Source organism: Silurus aristotelis (assembly GCF_946808225.1).
Source record: "Silurus aristotelis genome assembly, chromosome: 16".
NCBI lineage: Eukaryota > Metazoa > Chordata > Actinopteri > Siluriformes > Siluridae > Silurus > Silurus aristotelis.
The window spans coordinates 10,338,932-10,354,555 of record NC_139589.1 but is presented as its reverse complement, the minus strand read 5'-3'; the positions used below and the strand labels follow the sequence as shown (position 1 = coordinate 10,354,555).

The window sequence follows — 15,624 nt, the reverse complement described above, 5'->3', positions numbered from 1 at the left end:
CACAGAACAGGTAGAGTACTATTTATTAAGTCAATAAATATTGCAAACTTTTAAATGAACCATTTGATAATCAGCATCTATGTAAAACTATTGCAGACCTTGGCAACACTGCATACTATATATTGTTTTCATACACTTCCTAAAAACAGGTGGGAATTTCTTCTGAATCTAATATATTCATGAGAACTCTGCCTCCTGTTTTCTGAGATCGCTCCTAACAGCAGTGTATTTTCACTTCTTACACCACAATACCCCTGGTCTCACTGATTCTCACTAATTGTCGTGAATCATAGGACTATACAACCATCTTAGTTGTTGTCAAATGTTTACATTCATCAAATCTCTGTGACTAATCCCAGTCTCTTTCAGTAACTTTCAGAGTTTTTGTTCAATCATGTCTTCCCATATTTTGGAATACTAAAATCAGCGATTAGGGTCCTCATTTCATTTCACGTGCCATTAAATATTGAGACATAAACGAAAGACAAACATAAAGTGAAAACCTTGAACTAAATTGACTTTAAGCCCAGACCACAAGCTCACTCCGGAAAAAACTGGAGCTCTTGTATTTCTTTTTTTAGTAATACTTTTGTTGGTAAAAGTTACATTATAAAATCTAATGGAGAATATCCTCCTAAGAGTGGAGGCTTTTACAGTAACAAAGCGAGGGCAAAGTCCAAATTAGCACCCACAGCTTTGGAATGGAATGTTTAACGACAGATAAGGATGTGATGCCCAAAAAAACTCTGATCAGATAGTGTAATTATATGCATTTTTTAAAAACAGCTAACATTGTTTTTGGTGCTACGATTTTCTCAGTCTTCTCTGTGTTATTACAACGTTGACACTAAATGCATGCACTTATACAGTAGGAATAGTTCATAGTATGTCTCAGAATTGTGTCTAGAATATTGTCTCAGAAAGATGTTAGGCCACTGAATCACTGAGGTTGTAGTGGTAAAGGTTTTAGTGCATGTTATAAAGACTATAGAATTATACATAATAATAATAATAATAATAATAATAATAATAATAATAATAATAATAATAATAATACATTATTTTCATGAACCCATTCAATGAGCTTTGTCAAAAATATGTCTCATATACAGTGTGCAGTTGCATTTGTATGTAGAAATGTTAAACTATTATTTATTTATTTATTTATTTGTTTGTTTGTTTGTTACAGATTTGTCTAATTATTTCAACAACATTTAGATACTTTTAAATAGGCAAGAACTCAATTAAACCAAAAGCTTTAGCAGATAATCACATGCATTAAAAGAATTCCACAGAGCGATAGTATCATGTGTAAAAGTCCTGAAATTTATGATTAAATAGGATTACAAGTGTCTCGTTGTTTAAAGTTCTATACAAGCAAAATTTTATTAAATAAATTTTTATTCCTATTATTCACTTTTCTATTATTATTTTTAAACAATGGAAGAAAAATGGAGTCTCAATACACACACAAAAAAATAGAAAACAAAACAGAAGTAAAGAAGCTTTTGTAATTGAAGCTTTTGCCGGTTTGTCCTATTTTTTCATGATAGCTATTTTGTTAACACAGAATATTTTTTTAATATGTTTCTTCATAACCTGACCACTGATACCATAGATAATTGGATTAAACAGAGGAGAAAACATCATAAAATATAGAGACATAAAAGTACGGAACATATATGGAAAATACTTTGAACTTAATCGACTTTGTATTATTTAAAAAAATATTCCAACAAAATAATTTAAAAAAGCAAGAAGATGAGGTGTACATGTCTGGATGGCTTTAGCTTTACATTCCTTGGAAGAAAAAAAACAAACATTCAAAATCTGTGCATAAGAGAATAAAATCATTATAGTCTGGGGAACCATGTAAACAGCCATTAGACCAAGTCCGAATATGCTGTGGACAGTGATGTCTGTGCACGATAGTTTCATGAGTTCAAAATTTACACAGTGTGTCTTATCAATAATTTCTGCACAAAATGTCAAGCGTATTGTGAATGACTCGTATACCAGAAAAGTGGCAAATGGATAAACCCATGCAAAAATTATAAATGCCTGAAGCTTTTTTGTTGACATCATGTCATGAACCCCAGTGGAGAAATGAAAGTAGAGTGCTGTTAAAATATATATAGAATACAAATATATATAAATACATAATTTTAAGAAAAATATAAGGATAATATAATTTTTTATTGGATGGCTATATTTCTCAAATACTTAGGACGGGGTCAAGTTTACTTCTGTGTAGCATCTCCTCTTCTTTAACACAACAGTTCATATATGGCTGTGAACTGAGAAGACCAGTTGCTGCAGTTTTGGGAGGAATGTTGTCGTATTTGTATCTGATACAGATTCTCAACAGTTCTGTGTCATTTTATTTTGTATTTTTCATTTAATGATGCACCAAATGTTCTAAATTGATGAAGGGCCTGGACTGTTGACAGGCCATTTCAGGACAGGACTATTAGACCATTAAGCCATGCTGTTGTAATATATGCAGTATACAATTTGGCATTGTCTTGCTGAAATATGCAAGGCCTTCCCTGAAGAACATTTCTCTGATTGAAAACATTTGCTCTTTGAAAACCTCTATATGTCTTTAAGGATTGATGGTCCCTTTCCAAATATGCAGGCTGCCCATTCCATAGGGTCTTAGGAACCCCCATACTTAGCGCTGATGATAAACTGCATGGTTCCTTTTTAGTCTGGAGGATGCTTTCCAAAAAGTGTTTAAAATTGCTATTCATCTAATCACAGAACAGTTTTCCACATTTAACATGATGGTAGTGTCTCTGTATCATGTTCATATATGGGTTCTTCTTTGCATCATAAAGCTTGAACCTTTTTTTTACCTAATCATCTTACTGATCTGTTGCCAGTTAGCCTATTAGTTGCAAAATGTTCCTCTAGTTATTTTTTTTTTTTAACTTTCTTCTAGCTTTTTGTTGGTTTAGCCTACATTTTTTTAGACTTGTTGCAGCCATCACATTTCATTTTCCCTAAAATGGTACCTTTCCCCTGTATGAAAATTTTGTGTGTTTTTTTTTTTCATTTTCTATTATGAATAAAATATGGGTTTATAAGATTTGCAAATCATTGCATGTTGTATTTACTTACATTTTACACAGCATCCCAACTTTTTAAAATTGGGGTGTAAGATGGAGAACAGGAGAGAATATGTCAAACATGGAGCAGTAAAAAGTTGGAGACTTTTTCATGGTTAAAAGAATATTGACCCAACAGAAAGAAATATCCACCTACCAAAGAACACCTTTGGCAAGTTTACAAGTTGCATGACAAAGTATTTTGGCTTAATATTTGGTCTTGATCTGTCTTAATGTCAAGAGTGTGCAAAGCTTTTATTCATGCTAAGGGACGATTTATAAATAAAAATAAAGTTTAACATCTGTAAATGTATATATTGGCTTGGTCAAAGTAAATCTTTATACCATTAAATTTCCTTTATTTATATAATGTGTTTCCCAAAACCAATAAAGACTAGGAGTTCCCAAACTTTTGCCAGGTTTTGTATGCTGGGACAATTCATGATTGCCTACATTGAAACATATTGATCTACTTGCTATATTATGATGACCATGTACACCATATTCACAAGGTATTACACAGATAAGCTATTATAACAGCTAACCCTCTAGAGCAGGAAACACAGCATACATAAAAGTTTGATATTATATTGATATTACAGTTTGAAATAGAATTGTTTTATATATATATATATATATATATATATATATATATATATATATATATATATATATATATATATATATATATATATATATATATAACATGCACAGTAGTGTCCAGAACAAGAAGCCTATACATAGAAATATAACCTCTAGCATGTCAAAAGCTTATCCCTAGGTATTGGTCTATAGGTTCTCAAACAAATCAATCCATAACCTACAGGTTGGACATAGTATGTCGTAACGGCTGGGAAGACTGCTGGACCAGACAACATTTCTGGCAGAGTGACATTGTTCCTACGTGCCTCAAGACAACGACCATCGCCCCAGTGCCGAAGACGTCTACAGTCTCCTGCCCCAATGACTATTGTCCCCCATCGCACTCAAACCCATCGTGATGAAGTGCTTCGAGAGGCTCATCATGAGGCACATCAAGACCCAGCTTCCACCCTCACTGGACCCCATGCAGTTTGTATATCGTCCAAACCGTTCACGATGCCATCTCCACAACCCTCTATCTGGCCCTCACCCACCTGGACAACAAGTACACGTATGTACGAATGCTGTTCATAGACTTTACCTCAGCATTCAAGACAATCATTCCTCAGCACCTGGTGTTCATCTGGCGGAAAGCCTCACCTGGTCACTCAACACCAGCTCCGTCAACAAGAAAGCCCAGCTGTGTCTCTACTTCATAGGAAGTAGATGCTGTTGGCTTTGCGGACGACCCCACACACCCCTAATACACTTTACCCTCATGCCATCAGGTAAGTGGTTCCAAAGCATCCAGACTGTGCAACAGCTTTTTCCCACAATCCATCAGGCTTCTCAACACACAGAACTAAACTGAAACTTACACACACATACTCACTCAACTGTGTGTTACTGAACTGTACAACCTGAACTCAAACACACACTCATTACTCATCTAAATCCATTCCACCACCATTTATTTATTATTTATACTTAACCATATTATACCGTTTACATGCTGTTTTTTGCACCTTGTAACGGGTGAAATATGTTGTGGCTCCTTTAAGAGCAAAGCGGCATTTTGGGAATTGCTTGCCGCCGCATTTTTCTGTTATTACTGCATGTGTGCAAGACTGAGGAATATGTCCTTATTATTTTCTGATGCTCATTTCTACGTTTCTTTGATCAACCCGTAACGCTGTTGCCACGGAAAAAAAAAAAGCACGAGTTTTGAAAACCTGTCGGTGCTTTTATGATTTCTGTTGCAACTAGAGTTAGTAAGCTATCCCATGACCCTGACTTAACGTGTTACAACCTCTTGACTGCTGCTACTGCTGTTTGCACTGCATTGTGTTTGTTTACATATCCTCTTGTTCATAGTCTTTTATAGTCCTCTTTGCACAGTACTGTATATTTAAAGTATACAGTAGGTTTACTGGTCGGCGCTATTTTGTGTTGTGTATTGTCCCACACTGTCTTGTGTTGTCTGTCTGTACTGTTTTTTTTGTCTGCACTGTTTGCACTTGATTGCACTCGATGCACTTTATGTAGCTTTATATTGTGTGTTGTACCTCTATGCTTTTTAGTGTAGCACAAGGGTTCTGAAGGAACTTTGTCTCATTTTTTACTGTGTACTGTCTACCATTGTGTATGCTAGAAATGACAATAAAAGCCTCTTACCCTCTTGAACTGACTCATGCAGTTTGGTTGTTGCATGATTTCTGTATGTAACAGTGGCTGTTGGTCATATACATGAACACAGCTGTATCTGGTGTCCATGTACTTGTTGGGCTAAAGATTCGAAAAGCACCACTTTAATCCGAAAAGGCCGCTGAATGCTACTGCCATGCCGCCATCTTGGATCTTGTTTAAAGACTACACATATAATTATTACTTAGTGTCTATTGGTATATGTACAAGCTTTGTTATTGTGATTACACTGTATCTGACTTGTTTTAGTTTCATGAGTTCTAATCATTGTCAAGTATTTTGTTTTGGTCTGATTGTACATTGCCTGAAGTTTGACTATGTCTTTGCCTTGTGTTTTGGATTTGTATTCCTTGAGTTTTTGAAGATTCAAATTTTCAAACCTGCGTTTGCAACTGTGCTTAGTTTGAACAAAATACTTGGCAATGATTAGAACCCATGAAACTGACTTTATCCGAAGTGTTTCTACTGGCTTCATATTTTTCATGTAGGGTGTACAGTCCACTGCAAACAGTTTATGTTAAATATGTGCATCTCTATAAATTAAGCAGATGCGATTCGCATCTCGATAGATTGCCAACGATACAATACAATAAAAATACACATGAAGCAGCTGCTATGGCAATATGATTTAACACTATTACGGTGCAGTGCAATCTGTTTTCGATTTGATTCAACACAATGCAATGGAAAAAATATAATGTGCAATTAAATATGGTGCAAATAGTTTGTTTTTATTTCTTTGGTTTAGACAGACAGCAAATCATAAATTTACTTAAGTGCCTTCTGACTTTTATTGTATGGCCCTTTCAGAAACAGTCCTCTGTAGTGCAAAAAAATAAAAAGATTAAATAAAACCAGATGTTCCTTTCCTGTTCTGTCTCTAGGAGGATCCAGCTCTACCTCTGCCATGTTAGTCAATATTCAATATGACCCTCATTACACGCCTCGTGTCCGTAGTGTTGTGAAACGACATATTCACGTAGCACCAGTGTTGCTGAAAAAAAGCCCTTGAGAAACAGTTTAGAGAGAAGAAATCAATCTACATACAAAATATTGGTCACAAATCCTTGGTCATAATTCGAAATAATAGATTTTCTTTTTCCTAATTTAAAACAGTTTTACACAGCTTGTACAGCTTGTTATTTCTTCTTAATAATTTGTATATATGATAATTTATATATATAGTTTTGTGGTTTCAGAAGCTTTTTGGTCTAACTTTTCCTTCAGTGAAATCTTTTAGCAGATTGGGTGCTTCGGTTTCCCAGATGAAATACACTGCTTCTGTTATCAACCTGAGTTTTCTATGTTTTACATACACAGACAAATTTTATTTTAAGAACCAACAGCTACAAGTCAGCTAATTTAGCAGAAATTTGTATCATTCCAAAAATACAGAAATGGTTAATTTAAATTTGTAAAAAAAAAAAAAAAAAAAAAAATAGTATAGTAGTATAAAATCCCAGTTAAACCTGAATCTTAAATAGTTTATAAAATGCATATGATATATATTCAGGATATTGCCAATTTAACTAATTAAAAAATGTTTTAATAATATTACATAAATTAAAAATTATATTTAAGTAGTACATATTTAAGAAGTATGAAAATATTTCAAATCTATCTATCTATCTATCTATCTATCTATCTATCTATCTATCTATCTATCTATCTATCTATCTATCTATCTATCTATCTATCTATCTATCTATCTATCATGCATGGAAGATGATGCAGAGCAGTAGAAGTAAATATCAATATGAATACATATAATAAAGATGACCTTTAGTGCTGATGACATTTTGGTAGCTCTGAACCTGCCTATTATTATTATCATTATCATTATTACTATTATTATTAATAATGGCGATGATAATATTTAATTAGGCATTAGACTTTATCAATCATATTTACTGAAACGTTTTTACATCTTTACTTAATTCTTTCAATGGAGCTATGTTTTTTAACACAGAATATTTTCTTAATATGTTTCTTTATAACCTGACCACTGATACCATATATAACTGGATTGAGCAGAGGAGGAAATATCATAAAATATAGAGACATAAAAGTCCGGACAACATAAGGTAAATACCTAGAACTAAATCGACTTTGTAATATTTCAAAAGATATTCCAACAAAATAATTCAAAATAGCAAGAAGATGAGGTGTACATGTCTGGATGGCTTTGTTTTGACATTCCTTAGAAGAAAATGTACAAACACGCAAAATCTGCGCATAAGAGAATAAAATCACTATAATCTGTGGAACTGTGTAAAAAGCTGTCAGACCAAGTCCGAATATGCTGTGGACAGTGATGTCTGTGCACGATAGTTTAATAAGTTCAAAATTTACACAGTGTGTCTTATCTATAATTTCTGCACAAAACGTTAAGCGTATTGTGAATGACTGGTATACCAGAAAAGTGGCAAATGGATAAGCCCATGCAAAAATTATAAATGCCTGAAGCTTTTTTGTAGACATCATGTCATGATAGTGAAGTGGGTAACAAATTGCAATATAACGGTCATAGCTCATAAAGGCCAAAATATTTAGCTCAATAATATTATAGGTGTGTAAACAGAAGATTTGCATGAGGCAGTTTGATAAAGATATCCTATGCCCCTCAGTAGCAAGATTAAATAACAGGTGAGGAATCAAACTTGTGCTGCCAAAGATGCCATTACATGACAGATTGAATATGAAGATATACATTGGATTATGCAGTGTGTTTTCAAAATATATAATGGCAATCAGAAGTGAGTTCAGTGTAAAAATTGCTGCATAGAGTAGGAGAAAAATGCAAAAGAACAAATGTTTTTGCTGGTCCATGATAAAGTAGCCATCCAGAATGAATGAGGTAATGCTTGATATATTTTCCATTAAGATTTTCTGGGGAAATAAGAGAGTAAAAAAAGTAATGAAAATGCAGGTATTTTAAAAATAATATATAATTTATGTTTGAATATTTTTTTCATCTAACCCAAAAATCATCCCTATTCTACACAATACATTTTTTGTTGTTGAATTGTTACTATGATCTTTGTGGTCATTATTAAGCATATATTATAAAAAAGTAGGGTGGCTGAGATAATCAGAACAACAACATTTTTAAAACGATTGAATCACATTCCCTGCCACCTGACCTTCTTCCCCTAATTAAATGTTTGTAACTGAAATGAGAATATGAATGAAAAACAATTATATTATACCATTGTTCATATTAATTACAATTCATATTCACTCTATTTTCCATCTGTTGCTAAAAAAATGTTCAATTAATGATAATGAAAAGAGATTGCCTTTACTAAAAGTAGCAGTTGCTTGATCTTTTTGGAGAAGTAGCAAAGAGGAAGGTTGTTCTTATTAAATTATTTGCTTAGCTGTCAAGCTGTTTTATGGCTTAGAAATATAGGATGGTCTGCGATATTGCCATTCCTTGTGTCACTGCACAGTCCCACTGGTCTTGGGATATGAATGCTCACAAGATCAGAGGACACTTAGGAAAACCAACCCCAATGGAGGGGCGCATGTTGCCAAATACAGGGTGAAGTAGTAACAATACTGATTTGTAGGAAACAAAGTGTATTAGTGCAAATACAATGCTGGACAAAGTCTTCAATTGTCTGAAATAGCAAGACTTGGTCAAAAAAGCAAGATCTCGTTTTTTTTTTACTTAGCTCTGGTTCTTAGCATCATCTGTCAGGTGTAAATCACTCAGTCTTTAGGTATTATGTTTTATGGTATTTAGTATGTGATGCCATCTAAGGGTTTGGCTGTCCTTTGACCACTTGTAGTAGACAACTGGGGACCAGGACTAAAGGTGGGAACCAGTGTTCTAGCTGGATGGATGGATAATTTATTTACCCCAATTGGAATGCCAATGGATACATCCGAATAGGTACTCATAATGCCTTGTAGGGGTATTAAATTTAGTCTTCCACTCATTCTTTTAATCTTATTGCAACAGTTTATATTCATTATGCAAGTCTAATCCTACGTGGTAACCAAAAGGGACAGAAGGTAGCAGTTCTGGACAATGATGCTCTTAAGGACATGTAAATGTATGCATGGACTAATCTTCATCCTCTTTCTAAAAGTCTGCTTGGAAGCAATATTTGAGAGACTCCTTGTTCCAGCCACTTCCTGCCACAATAATGTGAAAGTGCATTGCATAGTCTGCCACACTGCAGTTTGTTTGCTGGATGGTAAGCAGTCGCTTTGACACCTCGGGCCACTGATAATTGAAGACCAGCATGAAAGGAAGGTGATAATAAACATTGGAAATAGGCCAGAAATTAAATAGGATCACATGAGAAACACTGGGGTAAAGAGGAACTGGGTTTGCACCACATGGTGTAAGTTGTAGCTTTGTGTGAGAACAGGAGCTTGAGTGACAGGAGGTGAGCTAGAAAAAAAACTTGTAAAGGACAATAACAAATTCAAAGGCAAATCAAATAAATAAGACAGGGGAACTTAAATACAGTTAGCAATTGGGATAAAAAAAATTAAAGAATATAATTGTGAAAAGACAGAGACATAAGCACAAAGTCAAAGATATGGACAGAAAATGAACCCTGACTCTATGCTTCTTTTTTCACATATGAGATTTGTGTAGTGGAGAGAAATATAAATGATTGTGGTGCGGGCTATTGCTTTTTGTTCTCTATGTTACCTATGGTCCTGCTGCTCTAAGGTCATCCTGCAACTATTTATTTATTTTTTTTATTTTTTTTAATGACTGCTGGCTTCTCTTTTAACTTCTTCATTCTTGATCTGAGTAAATCTGATGTTGTGATATTTCTGAACAAAAGGTGCAGGTTATTTGTTGGTACCTCAAATAGTAAAGACTAAAGCAAAGAGCGGAGCTTTCTCTTACAAAGCCCTAATATTATGGCACATCCTTCTAATTAGTGTTCAGGACTCAAAGTCAAAAATACATTTGTTTAGTTAAGCCTAAAAAGGAGCAGAGGTAATGGTTCCATGGTTATGTGATAAATGTTTTGGTGAACAAAGATGTTTGGATGCTGTTACATCCCCCACTCTAATATGTTCACAGTTCACTGTTGATAAAGTTCATCATTTATAACATTAACAATGATCAAGCAATAATGAATGGAGATTTGATGGTTTTTAATATTCTGAGTAACTAAATATAGAATTTCACCAAGATTGATGTATAATATAGATGCATTGGCAAATCTTTCTTTGCTGCATTTACAACACACTTTTGTATGGCCACAAGTCAAGTCAAGTTAAGTCAAGTCAAGTTTATTTCCATAGCGCTTTTCACAACCGACATTGTCTCAAAGCAGCTTTACACAAATCAACAGTCAAGGTGAATGGTCTGCATTTATCCCTGATGAGCAGCCGTGCCAACTGTGGCAAGGAAAAAATCCCTTAGATGTTATGAGGAAGAAACCTTGAGAGGAACCAGACTCAAAAGGGGAACCCATCCTCATTTGGGTGACATTAAGAGTGTGATCATTAATCTTTCAACAATACAGAACACTGGAAAGTAAGAACTAACATGAGCACTGGAGTGTGTGATTATAAGTAATGTTCTTTCTACAGTCTTATACAGTCATTATGGTTATAAAACTAGGAGCTACTGAGCAACTCATAAAATAGCTCATTAAGAGCATGATCTTTCTACATACAATGAATCACTGGCTTGATGCCATGATTGCAAAATAGCATGTTTTTTACTTTTATTAATTTACCACTATCTGATTTTTAACTTTTGCTCACCTAAAACTTATCTGGTCTGCCAACAGGAGTGCCACATTTCAAGTTGTCTATCTGGCTGTACTAATAATTTTAGACTGTATGTCCACATGCAAAGCAGGTATATGTCTTTATATACTTTTATTTACATCATTTATGTTGACATTTTCCTACTAAACCCACTGCTGATTAGACAATTAGATAAAAATCTGCATAGATTATGAAAGTAATACCTAGTACATAAAGAAGTATACTGTACATAATACACAGTACATTATAATATCTTATCTTATGTCATATATTAATCAGTATCTTAATGTCATAAGATAATATATATATCATTATACAGTCTGAAAACCTCAGACTACCAATAACCTCAAAATGGACCCCATTTTGTTATTCATGCCATTAATTAATGTTTGATTCAGAAATTTGTACAAAAGTTGTCTTTAAGAATTTTTTATCTCATTATTAAATATCTGTTAAATTCACATCTATATGTTTTCTCTGTTTGCATGTATCACATTATCATATAAAAAAAATTTATACAAAATATTGTATTACTCATATACTCAATATTCAGTATTACTGAAAGCAGTAGTTGTTTGGAAAAGTACTGGAGAAGAAGTTAGTGCTCTGCAAACCGTTGTCACCTTGATTGTCGTGAATATACTGTATATTTACTTCACTGAACTTTTTTTATTTCATTCGTCTGTCAATGCTTGTTTTGTCCATGTTGCCTTCTTTAGCTTTTTTGTCTTTTATTTTGTATATTTGCAATGCTACTTTTTCTGCACTTGCATTTGCTGCTTTACATGACAATGGGGTAATTATAAATATATATTATACCAATCAGGCATAATATTATGGTTGGTGAAATGAATAACTGATTATCTCTTCATCATGGCACTTTTCATTGGGTGGGATATATTAGGGATCAAGTGAAAATTTTTTCCTCCAAGTTGATGTGTTAGAAGAGGAAAATGGGCAAACATGAGGATTTGAGTGAGTTTGAAAAGGGTCAAATTGTGATGACTAGACGACTGGGTCAGAGCATCTCTAAAACTGCAACTGTAGTGGTCAGTATTTATCAATAGTGGTCCAAGAAAGGAACAGTGGTGAACCGGCGACAGAGTCATTGGTGACCAAGGCTTAATGATGCACGTAGGGAACGAAGACTGGCCCACATGGTCTGATCCAACAGAGAAGCTACTCTAGCTCAAATTGCTGAACAAGTTAATGTTGGTTCTGAAGGAAAGGTGTCAAAATACACAGTGCATCGCAATTTGTTGTGTATAGGGCTGCGAAACCACAGACCAGTCAGGGTGTCCATGCTGACCCCTGTCCAACAATGAGCATGTGAGCATCAGATCTGGACCATGGAGCAATGGAAGAAGGTGGCCTGGTCCGATGAATCATGTTTTCTTTTATATCGCATGGATGGAGTGCGCATGTGTGTCACTTACCTTGAAAAAACAAATGTCACCAGGATGCGCTATGAGAACAAGGCAAGTTGTTGGAGGCAGTGTAATGCTTTGGGCACTGTTTTACTGGGAAACCATGCGTCTGGCCATTTATGTGGATGTTACTTTGACACGCACCACCTACCTAAACTTTGTTGTAGACCATGTAGACCCTTGCATCTATACAGTATTCTCTAATGGCTGTGGCCTTTTTTCAGCAGGATAATGTACCTAACAATGTGTCTGAGGTGTTAACTTGGCCTCCATATTCCCCAGAACTCCAATCTAGCGTCTGTGGGATGTGTTGAACAAACAATTGTGATCCACAGAGAACCCATCTTGCTACTTACAGGACTTAAAGGATCTGCTGCTAACATTTTGGTGCCAAATACCACTGCACACCTTCAGTGGTGTAGTTGAGTCCATGCCTCAATGGGTCAGGGCTGTTTTGGAAGTAAAATGAGGACCAACACAATATTAGGCAGATGGTTATAATGTTATGCTGATCGGTGAATATTACCAGAAATGCAGCCCCAAACTTGCAAGGAACCTCTACCATGCTCCACCCATAGCTCTAGCCCCTGATTACTGAACTGCTCAAATATAAAAAAAATTTAACTCATTAGACTTGAGCACTTTGGTGCCATTTTTCTGCACCCCAGTTGCACCCCACTGTTTTCACATCAGAGATATGGCTTTTTGGCCACTGTTCTTCCATGAACAGTCCTCGAAACTGCCCATTTCTTTGTGTTTCTACAAAATAGCTTGAACAACACATCTTGAAACTCCAGTCTGCTTTAAAATATTTGCCTATGAAAAACCTTACTGATGCAGTATAGCTACATTGTGTCTTGTTGCTGTGCTCAGTCTTGCCATGGTGTATGGCCTGTGACATGAAACTATCCTTCACAATCTTTTCCTCCCAGTTTTAAGACTCCTACACAGCTGTTTCTGTTTAATGACTCAGTTTTAACCTAAATATGAAATTGATGTTAGTATAATTGATTTATTATACATCTGACTCTAATCCTACAAACTCAATCACTTCCTGCAAGTGTACAAAGTGTGCAAGTGTAAGAATTTAAGCCAAAGTGGGGTAAAACCAAATAGTAGTTTGATTTGGATTTCTCTTTTGTTCATTTACTTTCAATATTCTTGTCTATGTTGATATAAAATAACATTAACTTTAACCAATTAAAAATTGTTATAGCATTTAAAAGATAAAAAACAACAGCATAAACATCTATACATATTTCAGGTCTTTAGTGTATGATTAAACATTACTATTGTTGATTGCACACATTGAGTTGCAGTATCAGTGATTCTCAAAGGAGGTCATTATGAATCCATTCTCCAGCCTCTTGCTCCTGTCCACTGAGGGCTCAATGTGTTTGCTTGGTACACAAAGACCATCAGTGGTTACTTTAAATTGCCTTCCTGGGAATAGATAAGATGGCCAAACTAATGAAAGCTAATAAACATGTTTATAATCTCCCTTATTTATCAGACTCTACCAACTGTTCCCAAAAGGACAAGATATGGCAAACAGTAAAGTGTAAACTCATCTGAATGGAATGAATACAATTTCTATTGATAATGTTGAAATAATAATGCAATTTACTATTCATTACGTATTTTCCTGTCTTATATTGTTAAACAAACTAAATATGTAATTTAACTACTAAGTCAAGAGTGAAGGTCACAGACAATGAAGCTGTTATTACAGTATTATCATTTCTAGTGATATTGTTTAAAATAATTTTGCTTCCAAGATCAATAATAAATAATAACAATATACACAGACCTATGTAAATGTTATATTAAATAATTAGTGGCCATAGATCATAGTCTTACTCACCAGAATACAGCTACCCCACTTTTGACTGTCCCCATTCTCCATGTTCCATTAACAAAAAGTTGTATATTTTACACGTTTATAACATAACATGTATAGGCGGACACAAGTTCGGAATCCTTTTTATTCATTAAATGCTAAAGCACGAAAACTAGAAACAAAACACAAAATAATTACTAACATTAAAAAATGACCAAAAAACCCCTGAGTATGAGCAAGGACATGGAAAGACAAAGGTGAGACAGCAAGTGCTATGAAGGGTCAAACTGTATACATAAGTACTCAATGTGACAAGAAAAAGGTATGTATGATCAGTGGCATGTGACAAACAAGGAAATGTACTGGCTGTATCTATAATGGTCACTCCGCTTTAGCTCATTACTCATTTAGAGAGATTCAACAGTAACACAGTAACAGTAGATAAATAACCATGCACTAATTCTTATGTAAATATATATAGTAATTGTGAGTTGAGGAAAGAACAAATCATGAACTAATGAAGAGCTTACCTTAACTACCACATGGGTCTTATGAATTTATATGTGAATAATGACCACCCTTAGTACATCTTTGTTAGTTAATAAATACATTTTATTTAGGGGTGAACTAAATCATAAATGCTCTATAACAAATAATATGCATTATTTTATGAAAATTCATGCACTCTTACTGCCTTACTGGTTTTAAACCATTTTTCAAACTATGGACAATCAATATAAATGATCAAATACTTCTACTTGGTCTTTAAGAAAAACAATTACAATATTGAATAAACCTAGGAATGAATGGGTGAACATAGGAATGAAGTATGGAGCATCTGTGCACGTTGGTTTCCTTTTGTCAACAGGTCCAGTTGGTTGTGGTGGTAGTGCTGCAATGATGTAGTCAATGTTTTGTTGCTCATTGAACATTGTTTATATGCCAGGAAGTTAGTCACAGGAAAACAGGAAATGCCAAAGCAGGAAACTGTCTGCAGAATACACTGTTACATCAAGTCAAATGGCTTTTGTCATTTCATACAGTATACATTTGAAAGAGTACACAGAGAAATGAGACAATGTTCATTCAGGACCATGGAGCTAAATAAGAAAATAGAAATTAATGCTAGATGGCACAGAACTTAGTAGAACATACAGACCCTTACACAGGATTATATACTGTGTGATTGTACAAGCAACACTTGTGC

General features: G+C 34.5%; 2 protein-coding genes across 2 annotated transcripts in view; one reads left to right on the top strand and one right to left on the bottom strand.

Moving 5' to 3' along the window:
- LOC310739200 (sialidase-3-like) overlaps positions 1 to 15,624 on the top strand; it is a 161,078-nt gene that overhangs the window by 53,230 nt on the left and 92,224 nt on the right. The gene's annotated exons all lie outside the window — the stretch shown is intronic.
- LOC310739473 (olfactory receptor 4B13-like) lies at positions 7,326 to 8,276 on the bottom strand (the record flags this gene model as incomplete). The annotated part of the gene is made up of 1 exon (XM_083565397.1): positions 7,326 to 8,276. The coding sequence occupies one exon, from the start codon at positions 8,274 to 8,276 to the stop codon at positions 7,326 to 7,328; it is 951 nt and encodes a 316-aa protein (XP_083421523.1).